We start from the raw sequence: 20,366 nt of genomic DNA, 5'->3' as shown, positions 1-20,366 counted from the left end.
CTCATAGAGGCTTCAGACACCTTCTCAGGTGCAGAGGCCTTTTAATATGATGTACTCCGCTAATAACAGAGGAGGTCTTGTTCCAGGGCTCAGGCGCGTGTCACTGTCTCTGCGTCCCCAGGGTCCAGCCCTGGGTAAATACCCAGTGGACAACCGAGGAAAGAGCCAGGTCCCTGCCCACGGGGGAGCGGGGCGGATGAGGGGCACAGCGTTCTGAAAGAGACTCCGTAGCTGCGAGAGTGTGGCTGACAAGAATTTTACTTCCTTCCTAAAGGGTGAGGGCGGTGGGAGAGGGCGATGCTTGGCAGGAGCATCGATCTACACAGACAGGGGAGTCCCCCGGGAGGCGCCCGGCCTCGGGTCCAGGCCGAGGCCGGACGGGGGCGACGCCGGGCGGCTCGCGGGCACCTCGGGCTGGGGTCCCTGGGGCAAGCGGGGCGCGGGCGGGCTGCAGGGGAGGCGAGGCAGGGGTGGCCGCCGCAGTCCTGCCCTGGCCCCGGGCGTGCCCCGTGTCCGGGCCGGCGAGGGGTTAATGCTGTGGCCCGCGGGGGACCTGGGCGGGCCCTGCGGCCGCCTCAGTGCGGAGGGTGGCGGCGCTCGGCCAGGCCGCCACGGCCCAGCACCTCGCCGCTGAACTGGTAGGTGAGCTTCTTCTTGACCTTCTTCACCTCGCCCGTCTTGCCGTAGTTGCGCAGCGCGCGCGCCATCTTCTGGTAGGTCATCTTCTTGCGGTTGCCCTTCTGGATGCCCCAGCGGTGCGCCAGCGCCTCCTTGTGCTTGGACGAGAACTGGAAGGTGCCCTTGTCCTTGTCCACCCACCAGATGCTGTCCTTCATGTCGCCGCTGCGGAGCAGGTCGAGCAGGAACTGGTACAGGCGGATCTTCTTCTTGCTGCCTGTGGGAGAGAGGCTCGTGGGGTGGAGGCCACAGGGACCCCCCCAGGGACCGACGGGCCCACCGAGGGACAGGGTGGCAGAAGGTCCACAGGGGAACAGCTCTTCCAGCTGTCGGTGCACACGGGCACACGCATGTACACAGCACAGGCTTGCACACCTTCGCACACTTTGCAGAGATACCTGTTACACTCACGAGACCCGCGCTCAGAGAGCCCAGGCAGGGACGCCCGGAGACCCCTGCAGAACGATCACACACACACACAGACACACACAGCTATCCACTGGGTTGATCAGCCTTGGCTGGTTTGTAGAAGGGGCACAGACAGCCAGGGCTAGGAGGGGACAGAACTGGGCCCAGCTGGGTCAGGGCCTGGGCCTGGGGCTTACCTGTTTCCCCGTGCAGAAGGCCAGGCCCCGGCTCCAGGCCATCCGCCTCCCCATCAGAAACCTCCAGTGGGGGGCTCTGCCGCTCACCCTCCTCTTCATCCGAGCTGGGCTGATGTGGGGACAGGGATGGGTACGGGAGGCACATCCGGGGCAGGTAGGGGACCTGGAAAGGTGGAGAAAGGGGTTGAGGTCAGGAAGGGACAGTCAGGGCTCAGGGCTGCTGTAGTAAGAGAAGAGGGAGTGCTGGGGAACAGGTGGCCACAGGGGCAGGAAGATTAGGGAGAAGGCTGAGAAACTGGAGGCCAGTGGAGGCCACCATATACAGGGCACAGGTCATGGTGACCAGGGATTGCTGACATCCAGCCCACTGTCCTTCCCATCTGGGCCCTGGTTCAGGGCAGGTCCCTGGGAAAGGGCACCTTATTCTCATACACTCGAAGGTGCTGTCTGGCATGGTCTTGGGAGAGAAGGGGAGTGTGAAGGGGCACTGATCTGGCTACAGGAGCAAATGGAGTTTAATAAGTGAAAGGCAAGCGAGGGAAGGGGTGGCAGAGGTCAACAAAGGTCACTGGGGTTAGGGTCCCTGGGACAGAGAGGGGTCAGTACAGGGGTCAGTGGGTGTGGAAGGGCCCAGTAGAGGTCCATGTTCAGTGACTTGGATATATGAGGGGCCAGGGGTTACAGTTCGTGAGGCCCCAGGACATGGAGTGGGCGGGTGTTTGGGGGTCTTCTGGGGTCTGTCCATCCCAGAGGAAGGATATAGGGGTGTGGGGTCACAAGGTCAGTCAGGGGGTCAGTGGCAGCTGTTGGGGCTCCAGCCGCTGTTGGCGCTGTGGGGCAGGAAGCCACATTGAGTAAGAGCCTGTGTCAGCTTCCTGTGAAGCTCCTGGGCCTGGTGTGGTCCCGAGGACAGGACAGCCAGCAGCACGCACCTGGTGGCCGAGGCTGGTGTGGGGCGGCGCCATGGGGGTGTCGAGGACGTGCATCTGCTCCAGCTCCATGTGGCGGTAGAGCTGCTGCAGCTGGGGGGGCTGCACGCTCTGCAGCTCAGTGAAGTGGTTCTCAGGGAAGCTCTCGAACTCACTGTGCACGTGGGGCGGGTGGAAGTCCCAGTAATGGTCTGTGGAGGGACAGGCCATTGGGTGAGCCCAGGGTGCGGGGCAGTGCTACAACAGAAACAGCAATGCCGGGCCACGTGGTGCTCATTCCACCTCCAGGCTGCAGAAGCTCTGCGGTGCTCATCTCTCCTACTACGGAGGACCCCGAGGCTCAGGGAGGCCCCGCGACAGGCCCGATGTCAAAGGCCACATCTGTGGCAGAGCCAGAACCCAGGCCTGAAGCAAAGGCCCTGTGCTCAGCACCCATTTCATCCTGCCTCCTGTCCAGTCACTGGACGCAGTCTTCTGATGCCACAAGTCTGACTCCTGGCTCTGCCATTGACTTGCCCTGAGACCTCAGGTGCAGGCCTGGCCTCTCTGGCCTCAGGTGACTCACCTGTAAAATGAGGACAATTGTTCTGGGGAGGGTACAAATGAGTCCTCATTTGTAAAAACTCCAAGCCTCTAGCCCTCTGATTCCCATCCCCCATCTTAAACCTCCCTGTTCCCAAGGTCCCTGGCTTCCCTAGTCACACACGTGGCCTTGTCACATGGCCAAGGTGTGACAGCCAAGTCGCAGGGCTGACCTTCCCCACACTACCAGAGCTTGTCCAGCCGCTTGGTGCTGCCTCCTTGAAGGCATGACTTGAGAGCGGCACTGTGTTCCAGGGAGGTGGCAGCACCGTGGGCGTCCCTGGGAAGTCCCTGTGCTGCCTGGGGTCTGGGGAACAACCACAGGCCCCAGCAGCTCTGTCCTGGGACTCAGGAAGGTCTTTAGCATGGTTTCCCTGGGCACCTTTTCCAGGAACAAAAACTGCCCACGTCTGAGGGACTTCCTGGGCAGGGTTTGAGTCCAGAAGAAAGTGTGGTGTAGAGACGAGATGGATTTGCTCATGGGCACAGAAGGGGAGTACACGAGAAGCCAGTCCAGGGCAGTGTCTTTGGGACATCCACCAACAGTCGTGTGCGTGTGTGTGTGCACACACACAGGCACTCATGCACACGCAGATATACACAAATGTCTGTCGTCTGCCTGCCTTCCTCTTCCTCTTCCTCTGTTGCCGGAACTCATACCCACAAATCTCTAAGAAATCAAGTGCAATGCCAGGCACAGCAGCACATGCCTGTAACCCCAGCAACCCAGGAGGCTGAGGCAGGAGGACTGCAAATTCAAGGCCAGCCTCAGCAATTTAGGGAGATCCTCTCTCAAAATAAAAAATGAAAAGCGCTGGGGTTATTCAATCCCCAGGTATCCAGTATCCAAAAAAAAAAAAAAAAAAAAAAAAAAAGAAAAGAAAAAGAAAAAAAGGAAAAGAAGTAGAATGTGTTTTTTGGCTCTGAACCAAATATCTGAGGACTTGCCTTCTAATCCTGCTAAGAGGTGGCTTCTCCCCCTGAACCTGATTTCCCACTAAAAGTCAGAGATGCAACTGGATAGTTACTGAGGTTCTATCAGTATGTGAAATTGTGTGAGCCCACAATCCAGGAAGCCCAGCACTGCCTCTAGGAGGCTGAAAAAGAGAAAGCACACGATTCCAGGCAGAGCTGGATTCGAATCCTTACTATGCCTACAAAGTGCCCAGGATAGAACCCGCCACAAAGTAAGACTCACCCAGCATCAACCACTGTCGGCATCATCCTGTTGACATTTTATTCTGAGGAGCCAGCATCAGAGCCAGGTGTGGCGGTGCACCCCAGTAGTCCCAGCATTTGGGAGGCAGGGGCAGGAGGGTCCCTTGAACCCAGGTGTTCAAGATGAGTCTGGATAGCCCAGAAGACTCCGAGACCCTTCCCCCACACCCCCCAAAAGCCTCATTATCACTCAAATCTGCAGTACTGGGGACTGGGAACTGGACCCAGGGATGCTCCACCACTGAGCCATGCCTCCAGCCTCTTTTATCTTTTGAGACAGGGTCTCAGTAAATTCCTAAGGCTGGCCTAGAACATGTGATCCTCCTGCCTCAGCAGTGGTATTACAGGTGTGCGCCACCACACCTGGTTTGCTGCAGTCATTTTTTGGGGGGTGTTTGTTCGTTTGTTTGGTACTGAGGATTGAACCCAAGGGCACTTTACCACTGAACTACATACCCAGCCCTTATTATATTTTCTTTTCAGACAGGATCTCACTAAATTGCTTAGGGCCTCACTAAGTTGTTGAATCTGGCCTCAAACTTGAGAACCTCCTGTCTCTGCCTCCCAAGTTGCTGGGATGACAGGTATGCGCCACCACGCCCAATTCAGTAGCCACTTTTATTTATTTATTTTTTTCTACCAGTGATTGAACCCAAAGGCATTTAAACACTGAGCCACATCCCCTTTTTATTTTTTATTTTGAGACAGAGTCTCACTAGGTTGCTTATAGGCTCACTAAATTGTTGAGACTGGCTTTGAAACTGCCATCCTCCTGCCTCAGCCTGGAGAGCCTCTGGCGCCTGGTTCAGCAGCCACCTTTAAAATGTTTACTTCCTCTTCTCCCTGCTGCCTGCCATCTTAGTCAGTGCCCCAGAGAAATAGCTTTGAGGGACCTGTCACTTTTTCCCAGAGCCTGCAATTGGAGCGCCAGCATCGGCAAGGGCTGATTTTGTCCGCCTCTGGGTTCCCAGTGTCTAATCATAGCAGACATACAACAAACATGTCCTGAGAAGCTGAGCGAATGAATGAATGAATCCTGGTCTCTGAATAACGCTGACTTTTCTACAGAGTTATCTAAACCGGAAAGGAAAAACAGACTTGGTGGCTCCCACCTGTAATCCCAGCAATTTAGGAGACCGAAGCAGGAGGATAACATTTTGAGGTCAGCCTCAGACACTTAAAAGGACCCTGTCTCAAAATTGAAAAATAAAATAAAAAGGGCTAGGGACGTGGCATAGAGGGTTAGCACAGTCCCCAGTACCAGAAAGAAAACCAGACAGACAAACGTAGTTTGTACTTTCTCCTTGCATTGAGGCAAGCCTACCTGGGCTCTTGGCGAGCAGGTCCTAGCTCCTCCTCAGCTGTAGATGGTCCTCCAGTCCCACTTCCCTTGCCATTTTTGCCTTCCCCATCCAAGTAAAAGTGCCAGATTCTTTTAAAATGCCTTCTGGTTCCTGCCTGCCCAGCCCTCATCCCAAACCCACTCCAGCTCCAGGGTGGGGGGCACACGGAGTGCCCCAGGGCTCCAGGCGTGAGGAAGGGGCCCCTCACTGCCTCCTCCCTCCCCACCCACCCCAGTTCAACCCCCCATCTCCAGGTCCCAGCCTGAGGCTGGCAGCCCTCCCGCCTTTGTCAGTCACTGAGGACAGGAAGGTCTGCACTTTGGGCCCCCCAGAGGCCCCTGTGTGAGAAGCCTGGAGAGGGGGCAGGGAATCTGCATTTGATAGGCCCCCAAGGAAGTTTTTGCTCGCGCAAACTCTGGAATCCCACCCTGGTGTCCCCTGAAGGCTGCAAGAGAGACTCCCTGGGGCATGAAGGTTTCAAAAATCCCAACAGAAACTTGGCCTTTGCCCTTGGGTGCTCAGGGGGTTGTGTAATAGAAGCTGTCTGCCAGGCAGCAACATTCCCCATGTGGGCCTCAGAGAGGCCAGCAAGCACCCTGGATACCCTTCAGGTTGGCATTGCTTTATCCTTTTTGTCCTTTCACTAGATTACCCAGGCCACCTGCCCAGAGGCCACCCATACATCCCCTTAGCATAACTCAGCTCTCAAAAGAATATAATGTCACTTGCATATCTGGAGACCGCTCTCCCTTCTGTAGCCTCTTAGGCCTCAGCACATAGTAGCCCTCAATGTCTGATTACATTGATCTGGAAAAGCTAACATTTCCCGTGTGCCTGTGTGCGTGTGTGTGTTTAAATGTGCCTGACACTGCTAAGTGGCTAATCCACATGATTCCATTTAATCCTCACCCAACCCTGAGGAGGTGGCCACTATAGAATGATCTTCCTTTTGTAGGTTTGGGGACTAGGACTCAAATAAGTTAAGTCCTTTGTCTACGGCAGTCACTGGTCAAGTCGGGATCCAAACTCACTTGCATGTAACTTCAGGGACTGAGCTCCCACCCTGTATTGCATCACCTCTGAGGAGGGAGACTATTAATGAAAGCTTTCAGACCTGTGGTGACAATTAAGGAAAGCTTTAAGTGAAACTGGGATGGTCCGAGAGACCCAGCTGACTGCTTCCTCCCCACCCCTGTACCAGGGATTGAACCAGGGGTGCTTAACCACCAAGCCACATCCCCAGCCCTTTTTATGTTTTATTTTGAGACAGGGTCTTGCTAAATTGCTTAGGGTCTCGCCAAGCTTCTGGGGCTGGCTTTGAACTTGCAATCCTCCTGCCTCAGCCTCTTGAGGCACTGGGATTACAGGCGTGCACCACCATGCCCGGCAGCTGACTGCTCTTATCCATCCGTCCATCATCACCTCACCCATCATCCACCATCCATTTTCTATCTATCTGTCATTCATCATTTATCCATTCATCCGTCATCTACCCATCAATCATCCATCACCATCCATCCAGCCAAAAATAACTCATTCATCTTGATCTCCCATTAAACTAGTTCTCAGTCTGGGGCCAAAGTCCTATCTACACATTCCTATTCTTACTCAGTTGTCACCAGGACAAAAATAAAGTGAGATTCAAAACAACCCCACACAAAAATTCAGCCTTAAGACTCATTCAGTTGACCTTATCAGTTATCAGAGTCATTCAGTTGACCTATTCAGTTGACCCAGAACAGAAAGCTCAGCCTCAAACCCAGGCCTCTGCCCAGGAGAGCAAAAGTACAATGAAAACAGAGAAGAAAGATGAGGAATCAAGAGGAGACAAGGGGGGGGAAAACCCTTCTCAGGAAACCACAGACCATTGGACATTGGTGGCTGGAGTCCAGCCACTCCTGAAAATTGTTTAGATGTAGAAAACGAGGCCCAGAGAGCTGCAGGTCTCGTAGCACTTGCTACTCTCTACCTTGTGTCCGAATTATTAGTTTTAATCATTTCCCCTCTTATAATAATGAATCCAGTAGGACCTATGTCCTTCAGCATCCAGCAATGTGCCTGGCATATAAAAGACAGTATGTATATTTATTAGATAGAGAAGTCAATGCAAGATGGATGGAAGGTTGGGTAGATGGAGGGAAGGACAGCTGTGAAGGAGGATGAGTGCATGATCAGATGGGTGTGTGAATAAATTGATGGGTGGTAAATGATTTGTGGTATGAAGAGTATGCAGAGATCTGGATGGGTGGATGGATGGATGGATGGATAGGTGAATGGGTGGGTGGGTGGATGGATGGATAGATGGATGGGTGGGTGGGTGGATGGATGGGTGGATGGATAGGTGAATGGGTGGGTGGGTGGATGGATGGATAGATGGATGGGTGGGTGGGTGGATGGATGGGTGGATGGATAGGTGAATGGGTGGATGGGTGGATGGGTGGATGGATAGATGGATGGGTGGGTGAGTGGATGGATGGATGGATGGATGGGTGGATGGTGGATGGATAGGTGGATGAGTGGATGGGTGGATGGATGGATGGGTGGATGGATGGGTGAATGGATGGATGGATGAATGGGTGGATGGATAGATGGATGGGTGGGTGGGTAGATGGGTGGGTGGATGGATGGATGGGTGGATGGGTGAATGGATAGATGGGTAAATGGGTGGATGGGTGGATGGATAAATTTATGGAGAGAAAAAGTCATACTTTGGAACTCTCTTTCCTTCACATCACAAGTAGTAAATTCAGTCACATCCATTAGGATGACTACTACAAAAAACAAACCAACAGAAAATGACAAGTGTTGGTGAAGATATGAAAAAATTAGAATCTTTGTGCACCAATGGCATGAATGTAAACATGGTGCAGCCACCATGGAAATTAGTATGGGAGTTCCTCAAAAAATGAAAAATAAAATTATCAAACACCCAGCAATTCCATGTCTAGTATACATCCAAAAGAATTTAAATTAGAGTCTTGAAGAGATGTCCATACACTCATATTCATAGGGTGCTGCATTGTTCACAGTGGCCCAGAGTTGGAAGCAACCCAAGTCTCCGAGAACACATGAATGAAGAAGCAAAATGTAGTGTATTGCATCCAGGGGGACGTTCTGACATGCGTAGCAACATGGCTGCACCTTGAGGACTTCATATAAGTGAGATGAACCAGTCATGAGAGGACAATCATTGTATGATTCCATTCGTATGAGACATCTACAGTGCCATTCACGGAGGACATGGAGTGAGGGTTGCCGTGGGCTAGAGGGTGAGGGGGATGAGGAGCCACAGTTTAATGGGTTCAGAGTTTCAGTTTTGCAAGGTGCAAAGAATTGTGGACATGCATGGTGGCAATGGTCATGTGACCTGATTTTTTTATACCACCCAACTGCACCTTTATAAATAGTTAAGATGGTCACACATGGTGGTGATGGTGGTGTATGCCTGTAATCCCAGCTATTTGGGAGGCTGAGACGGGAGGATCACAAACTCTAGGCCAGCTTCAGCAATTTAGCAAGACCCAGTCTCAAAATTTAAAAATAACAAAGGCTGGGGATGTAGCTCAGTGGTAGAGCATCCCTGGGTTCAATCTGCAGTACTGAGGTTAAAAAAAGTTAAGATGGTAAATTTTATGTTTAATATATATTTTACCAAAATTAAAAAGAATTTTTTTAAAAATAGCAAATCCTATGTCCCTGCTTCAACATCCATCCTGAACCTGTCCACTCTTTTCTGCCTCTACTGCCACTCCTCTTGTGCAAGGCACTGTCACTCTTACCTGGATCATTCCAGCAGATTCCGAAGCGCCCTCTCTCCCAGCTCCTATCCTTCCTTCTTTCCACCTTTTATCAGCCAGACTTTTTTTTTTTTGGTAGTGGGGATTGAACTCAGGGGCACTTGACCACTGAGTCACATCCCCAGCCCTATTTTGTATTTTACTTAGAGACAGGGTCTCACTGAGTTGCTTAGGGCCTTGCTGCTGGCTTTGAACTTGAGATTCCCCTGCCTCAGCCTCCCCAGCTGCTGGGATTACAGGCGTGTGCCACCGTGCCTGGCCAGACAGACTTTTTTTTTTTTTTTTTTTTTTTTTTGCGGTGCTGGGGCTTGAACCCAGGGCTTGTACCAACTGAGCTATATCCCCAGCCCCAGACAGACTTTTTAAAAAGTTTATTTGGTAGAACAACTAGGCACTGGAGGATAATACTAAAAACTTCCAGAGACGAAACAAACAGAAAAAATAAGCAAATGAAAACGAAAATTAGGTTATTTTCAAAAAAGAGAATGTGGAATGGCATCTGTCATCACAAGGAAAACTCTAGTAACCAGAAGACAGCAGGGAAACGTTTTCAGATTTCTAAGGAAAAAATGATTTTCAACTTGGAATTCTAACATGGTCAAACTATTATTCAAGTGATAACATAGACTAGGTAGAAGGCAGGAGGAGGTAAAACCCAGCACAACACAGCAATAAAGCAACAATAAAACCTTGCCTCCCTTGCTGGGCACGGTGGCACGCACCAGTAGGCCCAGTAACTAGGGTGGTTGAAACAAAAGGCTCGCAAGTTTGAGGCCAGATTCAACAATTTAGTGAGGCCCTAAGGAATTAAGTGAGATCCTGTCTGAAAAGAAAAAAATAATAAGGGCTGGGGATGTAGGTCAGTGGTAAAGCACCCCTGGGTTCAATCCCCAGTACCAAAGAAAAGAATCAAAAGCAAGACCAAGGGCTGAGGTTGTGGCTCAGTGGTAGAGCACTTGCCTGGCATGTGTGAGGCCCTGGGTTCAATCCTCAGCACCACATATAAATAAATGAATAACATAAAGGTCCATTGACAACTAAAAAAAAGCAACAACAACCAAAAAAACTTGCCTCCCACACACCTTCCCTTGGAAACTATAATGGTGAGATTAGAGAAATTCACAATTTGCCAGGCCCGTTCTGGGCATCTTACATGTATTTTGTCACTCAATCCTGACAAGAATTTGGTGAAGTGGCTGTTAGTAGGAAGTGAAAGCACAGAGAGGTTGACGATCTTGCCCAGGGTCACACCAGATAGCCATGGGGAGTGGGGGATGAATCCCAACGTCTTGTTGCAGAATCAGGGCTCTGCTCTACTGTGACACTGCCCCTCAGAAATAGACGGTGGAGAAAGCACAGGTAATCAGAGGACACCTGATGGTTAGCCTAATGTCCCCGTGGTCATGGTAATGGAAATTTCAAATACCAGTTAACAAAAGCTACCAGGAAACTGCTTCGGGAAAGGTGTGAGCACAGGTGTGTCATGAATGGCTAGAGGCAGGGTCTCCTCTTTCCCAGCTCAAGTGAATAGGGAATATCCCAAACCGAAAGACCAAGCAGATCCCTCTCTACTTCGCCGCCAGAAGTCCTCAGCAAATGCCTGTGAGTGAATAATGTTCTAAGTCTCTATTTCACATCTTCACTTGCACATTTATATAGTGCTGCAACAGAAATCCTTCTTTTCGTTAGTAAAACTGCTTCCCTCTCTGACACACGATCTTAAGTCACGGAGGAATGTCTACAACACGCTTTGGTGAAAAATAGCAAATTGCAGAACAGCATGATACAGCAATTCCATTTTTGAATGAACAGAATCTGCATCTACATCTGTGTGTAGGTATATATTCACACAGAGAGAATAAGAGTAGAATAAAAGTCCGCATTGATAGAGTCTAAGATGCTCATAAGAGGGAGTGGGACAGAAAAGAGGGAAATGTTTCTCATGGAATACTGGAGTAGTTCTTAAGTATTAGCAATGAGTATTTTGTAATAATTAAACATTAAAGATTTAAAATGTATTTAAATATTACACACACACACACACTTCAGATTATGTCATTTCCCTTCTCAAAACTCTCCAAAAGCTGGGTACAGTGGCACATGCCTATAATCCCAGCAACTCAGGGGCCGAGGCAGGAGGATTGCCAAGTTAGGCCCTAATCAACTTAGCGAGATCCTGTCTCAAAATAAAAAATAAAAAGGACTGGGGATGTGGCTCAGTGCTTAAGTGCTCCTGGATTAAATTCACAGTACCAAAAAAAAAAAACAAAAACAAAAAAAACCCTCTCCAAAATCGTGCTGGCGCCTCGCCCAGTGTGCCAGAGGCTCTGGGTTCTATCCCCAACACAGCAAAACAAAACAACACCAGAAAACCCCCAAACAAAAACTCTTCGTGAAATAAAACCCACTCTCCCTCCAAGTCCTTTAAGCCTGTGTGGCTGCCCTACGCTGACCCCTGTGGCTTCATTTATCTCCACCACTGGTGCTCAGCAGCCACTGGGGCCTCAGTCAGGGTCTCTGGTTTTGCTCTTGCGGCTCCCTCTGCCTAGGACACCCCCCTTCCCACGCAGCGTTCCCTCTCTGCACTCAGATTCCAACTCAGCGCCACCTACCCGAGCTTCCCTGACCATGCACACGAGGGTGTCCCTGCACACTCTGCTATGTCACTCTGCCTCTCACAGACTGACATGAGCATTAACTGACCCTCCCCTTCCCGGACTCTAAGCTCCAGGAGAGCAGGGCTTGTCTGGTTTGCTCATCACCCGAGCAGGGGCTCTTTGATGGCTGAATGATGCGGGAGGGGCCATCTGTGCTAAGTGGCTGGAAGGATGGATACCTGGGGTGGGGAGGGGTGGATGGAGGCGGGTGGATGGAGCGGGGGCTGGCTAGTCAGCTGTCACTCAGGTCAGGGGGGATGAGTCTTCTGCACTTCTCCAGTCCCCAGCTGCTACAGCCCTCCTGCCTTGGGAATGTAGTGAAGCTAAGGAAGCTCTGGAGTTCTGGGCCTGGTTCTCAGCACAGCACCTGACCTTACAGATCATGTGCGTCACTACGTTGAATCATCACAACTCTGTGAAGTATTCTCATGCTCTCGGTTTTATAGATGAAGAAAGGGCTCAGAGAGGTGATGTTATTTGTCCCAAACTACAGAGCTGATGAGTAAATGGATCCAGGACTGAACTCAGGTCCACTCGCAAGCCTCTCCAAAAGTGTCACTACTTAAAAATCTGGACACAGAGGACAGACAGGAATGAGTGGAAGGATGTGGATTCCATTCTTGAGTCTTCAGACAGTACCTTCCAACAGGTATTAGGAAGGTACAGCACAGATGCCCAGACTGGCGATGGAGACGGTTGGGGGGTGGGCAGGTCTGGACCCCTGAGGACTCTGGGGGAATCTCTGGAAGAATTGGGGTTCATGCCTAAAGCAGGTTGCTGAGGCATCCCATCAGGAGTCATTCCCCAGATCTAAGCCCTTCCTCTGAAATGCTCACTCCATGGGCCCAGTCCAAGGCCTAGCTGGTTTTTAGATAGGGGGGCAGCACCTGCCTCATACTCCAGGAAGGAAAACTGAGGCCATGCAAAACCCAAAGGAAGTGCCCCAAAGCAAGTGAATTGAAAGCCAGTCGGCCAAGGAGAAAGCAACCCTGGGGGAGGAAGGAGACCGGCCTGCACAGCCGCGGGAGCTGAGCCACCAGGGGGCGCCCTCCTCCAGCTCCGCGTGGTGCCGCATAGGTCCTGGAACCACTGGTAGAACGGTGGGTGTGTGTGGTGTTGGGGTCACTCACAGCCCTGGAAGGAGAAGCTGGTGAGGGAGACTCTCTGTTTGGATTTTCTACCAAGATGTGTTTCTAATGTAATTACACAACTAAGCTTAAAAGCACAGAAGAGGTAGGTGGCGCACACCTATGATCCCAGCTATGGGGGAGGCTGAGGCAGTCCCATCACAAGTTGAAGGTCAGTCCAGGCAACCTAAAGAGACCCTGTCTCAAAATCAAACCTTCGAAAGGCCTGGTGATGTAACTCGGTTTCAGAGCATTTGCCTAGCATGAGTGAGGCCCTCAGTCCCATCCCCAGCACCAAAATATGAACAGCAACAAACGAAAGAAGTTATTTCCCAGATTTGGGGGACTTTCTGGCCCTGGGACCTGAAAATCTGTCTGTTCCCAAACACTGCCCTTGAGGGGACTCCACCCGAGCTGGAGAGCTTCCAGGGGGAGTCCTTTTAATGGACGCCAGCTGCGAATTCCAGGCCCCCTGATAGGAGGGTCCTACAGGACCTGCCACGGGCATCCCTGGGTGTGGCGCTCAGGTCCGGGCCCTCCTCATGTGTGGTGCCAGCGTGCCTCTGCCTCCTGGGCTGCAGATGCCCCTGTGTCTTGGGCTCAGACACCCTGGAGATCCCCCCACTGAGGACTCTGTCCCTTAACTGGGCCACCTGACTTTGGTTTGCCGACGCTGACATCACTATACTAAGATTTCTTTGGGCCCCTGTCCGGGTCCCAGGCACCTCGTGCCTTTCTCCTCTCCTATGAATCTGTTCCAGAAAGGACGCTGGGCCTTGGGGTGGACTGTCAGACAGAAGGATCTTTTGGCCCAGGTCTCTGCCCTAATTGGGACTCTTGGCCTCCTCTGAGCAAGGAGTGCCCGTGACCTGCAGGTCTCAGCTAGAGGTTTTTGCCCTCCCCAGTGAAATTTAGCAACTCTGAAGAGACTCTGGTTGTCATGATTGGCAGCACAGCTGGCATGGAGCGGGAATGGATTAAGGATGCTGCTAAGCCTCTCTTGGTGCCTAGGTCAGCCCCCAAACAGAACTGTCCAGCCCAAAGCGTCAGAAGTACCCCAGGTGAGAAACTGCTAGGCACGCACAGCAGAGAGCAGGCTGCACCCGGCGGAGTTTGAGGTAAAGAAAGTGATGAGAACAGAGGGGGGGGTGGGGGTGAATTTGCAGAGGGGAAACCACTGGCCTTGGGTCCATAGACCTGGGCCCCCGCCAGGTGGGAGCCTTGTGCAGGTCACTTAGCTTCCTAAACGTCAGTGTCGTCATTTGGTGAAGTCCAAACGTGAATGTGTAAGAAGCAAACCTGGACCTTGGCACACGGAAGAGGCTCCTTAACAGAGATGGGGGCGCGGGGATGCAGGGGTGAGCACCTCCCAGGAGCTACCTTGATCTCGGAATTCCAAGAAAGGCCCAGAAGCCATTTCTTCTTTCTGTCTATCCTGCCCTCAGAGGTGCCCAGGTGCCCGCCCAGACAAGGAAGGGGCACAGGCCTGCACTCACCGCTGTGGCTTTCTCCATCACTGGTGATGTACGGGTAATATTCATGCGTCTGGCGTTGGTACAGATCCGTGTCATAGGAAACCAGGTCTTCTGACGGCTGCCGAGAGAGGAGGGTGTCAAGGCCTGGGCTGGGGGGAGACCCCAGCCAGGTTTGCACCCCCAGTGTGTCAGGTCCACACACCTTCCCTGAACAAGCTCTTCCTCTGCTTGAAATCCAAAAGGTCAAGGCCACAGGGAAAGGGGCAGGGACCCCGGGAGAGCTAAAGGCAGTGACAGGGACCTTGGAGGAAAGAGATCCCAAGAGAATGAGAGGGGAGGGTGCAGCCCCCACCCCTGCTTGGCTGGCCCCCACGACACTGTTATGGTTTGGGTCTGGAATGTCCCCCAAAGCCTCACATAGGTGGGGCTTTGGGAAGTGACCAGTTCACGAGAGCTTTGACCTCACAGTGGATTACTCCACTGATGGATTCATAGCTGATTGGACTCTGAGGAGGGGGCAGAAACTGTAGGAGGTGGGGCCTATTGAAGGGAGCGAGTCCTTGGGGGCATGCCCTTGGGGACTCTGTCTTGCCCCCAGCCCCTTCCTCCAAGCTCTCTCTGCTTCCCAGCTGCCAGGAGTGAGCAGCTTTGCCCTACCACACCCTCCTCCCAGGATGCTCTGCCTCACCACAGGCCCAGAACAATGGAGTCGGCCCACTCTAGACTGAAACTATGAGCCAAAATAAATCTCCTTATAAGTTGTTTTTCTCAGGTATTTTGTCATAGCAATGAAAAACTAACAAAGTCCCCACATGCTCACATTCACACTCACACCTATGTGGTCCCAGGTCATGATCTCACATGTTCACCTCTCACATTCACACAGATGTGCCCATTTCCCCCAAGTGTACACATATTCCCTCTGACACGCTTACACCCCAACCCCATGTGTGGACTCTCTCTCACAACTCATCCTCTCACGGCCACTATAGCCTTCTGAAGCACGTAAAGGCTGACACTTTCTTGACTCTCATCTTGTTGTTGTTGTTGCTGTTTGTTACTAAAGAGTGAACCCAGGGGCACTTACCCTCTGAGCCACATCCCCAGCCCTTTTTATTTTTTTATTTTGAGACAGTTGCTGAGGCTGGCTTTGAACTTGTGATCCTCCCACCTCAGCCTCCCGAGTTGCTGGGATTACAGGCGTGCGCCATCGTGCCTGGCACCCACACACATCTTTACACCCACTCACGACCCATGCATCATTGTACACTCACTCCTGTGGGCACACGCACAGTTGCATGGATTGACACATACACACACCCGCTGCGTGCCAGCCATCTACAGTCACACCCACAAACTCCCACATTCCACCCACACGCTCCCTGCACAGCAAACTGGGGTCTTCCTGCCACAGCCTCCCTGGCTCACCCCAACTCCCCCTCACAGCCTGTGTCCAGGTCCCAGACAGGCCCAGGCCCACCATGATGACCGTCATACTCATGATTTGCACAGAAGTCACCCAGGCAGGTGTTGGGGGCCAAGGGACAGAAGGCCTGGATCCCCCACCTCCCTCCTCCATCCTCCCCCGGTACCCTCACTGGATACTCCCTTCCGCTCTTCCTTCCTTCACCTGCCTCCTCCTCCCCTTCCTCACTCCTCCTCTCCCTCCTCTCCCTCCTCCTGTCCTCCCCACCCCCAGCTTACTGGCTCAGGCACAGGGACATGTTGCCTCCCCAGCAGTCCTCCGCCTGTCCCCACCCCCACAGCGTGTGCCCAAGGATTGCACAACACTTACTGTGACCCTCAGGGCTTGGCTTGGGGGGCCTGGCTGACTTGGGAGTCCGTTCTCCCAGGAGACACTCAGAGTGGCCCAGGGGCCGGAGAGAGGGGCTGAGGTCTAGGGTGGAAATCCAGAATTTGCTCCCTACCCAGCTCTGTCTGGAGTTCAGGATTGAGAGGTCAAGGGTCAGAGGCAGGATGGTCAACCCCTGGGCCTGGGGCTTTCTTGAGGCAGGGTGGGCTCTTGCTGGGACAACCCCCTCCATCCTTGCCTGCCCCAGCACCTTCTTAGTCCCAGGAGGGGGAAAGGTTCAGTCTGGCACTGTCTGTGTCAGGGTGAGAGCTCGGTCCCCGTCTGCCTCTCCGGGTTTCCAGGCCTGGGTGCCTCTAGGGCTCTGAGCCCGCAGTGAGGAGGGGGAGGGGAACCGCCACAGCCGGGAAAGCTGAGTCAGGGGGCAAGCCCTGCCAGGCCCTGTGCCTCCCTGGTCCTAATGGGACATGGGATGGGAAAAGGGAGGAGGGTCCTCTCTGAGGGACCCTGACACCTCTTAGACTACAACTGTCACTGGGAGTGGGGAGCAGGGCAGACCCGCCTGCCCACTGCCCTGGCCTCCCCAGGGTCTCCTGGGACTCTTGCATCTTCACCCCCACCTGGTGTTCGTCCTTGTCCCTCCCTAACTCCAATCTGCTGCTCAACCCAGGTCCTACCCCAGACCGATCTCAGGTGCCACTGGTCCCAGCCCCAGCCCCTGCCCTGCCTTTCCCAACTCCAGCCCAGGCACAACCCTAACTGCAATGTCTCTGTCCGGCTCTGTCCTGCCCAGCCCAGCCCAGCCCAGTCCAGCCCAGCCCTAAGTCCTTGGCCCAGTCCAGGGTCCCACCCCAATCTCTCAGGGACCTGTAGGCCCAGGGCCCAGACTTTTTGGTCAACAGCTATGTCCCCTGTGCCAGGCCCCAGACTTGGCACTGGGGACCCAGTGGGGGCCCAGAGTTCCAGGATTCTTGGTCTCTAGAAGCCCCTGGGCCCCAGACTGAGACCTCCGCCTGTTGCCTCCTGCCATCTACCTTCCTGCCCTAGGGGCTGGCCTCCCCCAGCCAGGCTCCCTGTCTCCTCCTCTACTTCTCTGCTGCCGCCCTCGCCATCATCAGCCTGTACCCTGCCCTGGAGCTCGGCCTGCCACCCAAGCCTTGTCTATAAATAACTGTTCGGGCCCCACCGATCACAGCCCCACCGAGGGCCCAGCCCTCAGCCCGCCAGGCATGCTCCAGGAAGCCAGTGGCCCCTCACTGAGTCTCAGGCCAGGAGCTCCAGGAGGAAACCTGTCCCACTGATAGCGAGCCGGAGGGCGCAAGTGGGCTGGCGGGCAGGTTTCCGAGGGCCCCGGCTGGGCTAGTGGGGGAGTCCCGGTACTCACAGGGGGGACGAGGGGGAACCCTTCCATTTTGCACGCCTGTAACATCCAGCCGAGCTCCGAGCCTGTCAGATCCCCTGCCTCGGTGGGGGCCAGCGCGGGCCCCTCAGGACGGGGTGCCCCGTCGGGGGACTGGATGGTCGTAGGGCAGACGTAGGGCTCAGGCCTGCCCCCTGAGCTACAGAAGCCCTGGGTGAGCCCCCTCCCTCGACATTGCAGGGCCAGCGCAAGTTCCTGATTTTATCGAAGGGCCTGCCGCTGGGAGATAGTCCCCTTGGGGTGACATCACCACCCCAGCCCGTTTGCATAAATCTCTTGCGCTACAGGAAGTCTCTGGCCTGCTGGGGCAGGTGGTGCTCCAGGGGCTGGCCTGGGAGGCCATGGGGGCCAGGCCCCCTGCCCAGAGGAAGCTGGGGCTGGGAAAGAGAAAGGCTGACTCTGCCACCAGAGGCCTGGTTGCCCCTCGCTCGGGCCCTGCGGAGGCTCTCCGTCCCCTCCTGGCCCAATAATGTCTACTTCTTTTGAGGCCCCTGTGTGGCCAACGTTGACCTCCTTGGGGTTGAGTGGTAGCATCTTGGGGCCTGTACTTTCTCGGGTAAGACTGGCTGGCTGAGGACTCCGAGCCCCTGACTGCCAGGCTGGGTTTCCCGTGGGCCTGCACCCCACTGTAGGTTCTGCCTAATCTGGGGCAGGGCGCCAGGGGGCCTTCAGTGTGTTGCAGCTTCCTCCTTTCCTTGGAGTCTCTTCTCCTGGCTTCCCTTCCATCAGGGAGGGTTTGGATTCTTACGCCCTCACCTTCCAGCTTCCTGAACCCCACAGCTACTTCCAAATCGCTAAGGGTTCTATTCCCAGTCCAGGATTCTATTTACTGATCCTTTGTTAATACTTGAATATTGGTTTTCCTAGTTTATAAACATTTATTTTTCTTTCCTTCCCTCTCTCTCTCTCTCTCTCTCTCCATTTTTTTTTTTTTTTTTTTTTTTTTTAATCATGGGAATTGAACCTAGGGGCACTTTACCACCAAACTATGTCCCCTTTTTTATTTTTTTTTATTTTTAGACAGGGTCTTGCTAAATTGCTGAGGCTGGCCTCAAACTTGTGATCCTCCTGCCTCAGCCTCCTGGAATTATAGGTATGTGCCACTGTCCCCAGCATTTACAAAACTTTCTTGTTGTGTGCCACTGTCCCCAGCATTTACAAACCTTTCTTGTATGTCCATCCAATCATTTATTTCCCCAACCATCTAATTTATTTATCACATATCTACCTAGTCATCTGTCTACCTATCAAGTCAACCATAAATTCATTTAGCTCTCTATTTATTCAACTGCCCATTTATTTTTTGATATATCTGTCAGTCAATTCATCCACCTACTCATCTGTTTATCTATCTGTCCATCTATACGTCCATATATCAACCCATCCACCTGCCATCTATCAGACCTTATTGGTACCATATATTCATCTACCAATCTAGTCATCCAGTGGTCTATCCATCCACCTACTTATTCACTCATTTATTTATTCATCTATCCATCTGCCCATCTACCCATCTACCCATCCACCTATCTACTCTTTACCCATCCATTCATCTATTCATTCTCTTACCCACCTATCCATCCACCCACCTGTCTGCACATCTACCCATCTACCTATCCACCCATCCACCTATTCATCCATCTACTTGCCCAACTGACCAGCCATGAGTCCATTCATCCTCCCATTGTTAATTGAGTTCCCAGCTGTATGTCAAGTGCTGGGGAAACAGAAAAGTACTGCACTAGTTTCCTGCCTTCAGAGACTAGTCTGGGCGGTGGAATGACGAGGGATGCCTTCGATGTTCACCATTGACCTCTGATGAGTCTACTCTGCTGGCCACGAACTTGAGTATTTGTTTCTTCCCTTGTGTAATCTAATCCCTTACCCTAGGTCCCCTCCCTACTGGGACTAGCCTGCCTCCTTCCTGCCCATGGATTCCCAGGACCCTGAATGTTTCCTCACTGCCAGCAAAGACCTGGGGTCCACAGCCCTGGGCTCACCATTAGGCCAACTCACTTCCATCTTCACTGATTTTTTTTTTTTTTTTTGGTATCTGCACTTGGGGACTCTCCAAAGGTCCAGGTCACAAGTCCTCAGGACTCCTAGGAACCTGACCAAGGCCCCTCCCTGAGAGAAGGAGGGAGAGAGGCTTGGCATCAATCCACTCTTGCTCCTCACTTCCTCACAGGAAGGCCAAGCCCCAGGAGCAAGATGGTGGGGGATAAGGCCATCCATTCCACGAGGACCAGGTCCTGCTGGATGTGACCCTTCATTCTCCCATCGTGTGCTCATTACCGTCTTAATTTGATTTGGTTTTGTGCTTATTATCTACTCACTGGTTATTTTAGTCACTAACTTTTTATCACGTGTCTTCCAGTGCTGGGCCCAGTAAGGGAGCCCTGACGGGGATGTGGCCTTCGGGGCCTCCTGGAGCTCACAGGCCTGGAGAGATGTGTCAATAGACAGCGCGGTTCTTTGTGGAGGAGAGCACTAGAGAGGGAAGTATGAGCTCATTTGGGAACAACAACTGTGGTCAGTGTCACAGGTAGGATAACCAGGGACGGGGGGTGTGGGGGGACCAAGGAAAGCAGTGGCAAGCTATTGGAAAATGACATGGGGACAGTTAGCTACCGTCCCTGTGGAAGCAAGGCAGATAGCCTGAGCGCCAAGCCCAGGAGCTTCGGTGACACGCTCGTCATAAGCAGGGAGCGTGGTGTCTGCCCCA

At 52.9% G+C, this 20,366-nt stretch overlaps 1 protein-coding gene across 1 annotated transcript; it reads right to left on the bottom strand.

The window, feature by feature from the left end:
* Positions 1 to 240: 240 nt before the first annotated feature.
* On the bottom strand, positions 241 to 17,862 carry SPI1 (Spi-1 proto-oncogene). The gene is made up of 5 exons (XM_079103015.1): positions 17,606 to 17,862; positions 14,433 to 14,529; positions 2,216 to 2,403; positions 1,284 to 1,446; positions 241 to 895 (listed from the first exon to the last, which is right to left on the bottom strand). Exons 1-5 carry the CDS (start codon positions 17,648 to 17,650, stop codon positions 576 to 578), a joined length of 813 nt encoding a protein of 270 aa, XP_078959141.1. The 5' UTR covers positions 17,651 to 17,862; the 3' UTR covers positions 241 to 575.
* Between the last annotated feature and the right edge of the window lie 2,504 nt (positions 17,863 to 20,366).

This window comes from Sciurus vulgaris (genome assembly GCF_902686455.1).
Source record: "Sciurus vulgaris genome assembly, chromosome: 11".
NCBI lineage: Eukaryota > Metazoa > Chordata > Mammalia > Rodentia > Sciuridae > Sciurus > Sciurus vulgaris.
The sequence above is the reverse complement of the archived record's forward strand: the minus strand, read 5'-3'. Positions and strand labels throughout refer to the sequence as shown.

Excerpts from the sequence above, each read along its gene's own strand:
- SPI1 (XM_079103015.1), bottom strand. The coding sequence starts at position 17,650 with ATGTTACAGGCGTGCAAAATGGAAGGGTTCCCCCTCGTCCCCCCT. Across the intron at positions 2,404-14,432 it reads TGATGGAGAAAGCCACAGCG|ACCATTACTGGGACTTCCAC; the intron begins GTGAGTGCAGGC and ends GTCCCTCCACAG. Across the intron at positions 1,447-2,215 it reads ACACCAGCCTCGGCCACCAG|GTCCCCTACCTGCCCCGGAT; the intron begins GTGCGTGCTGCT and ends CCACCTTTCCAG.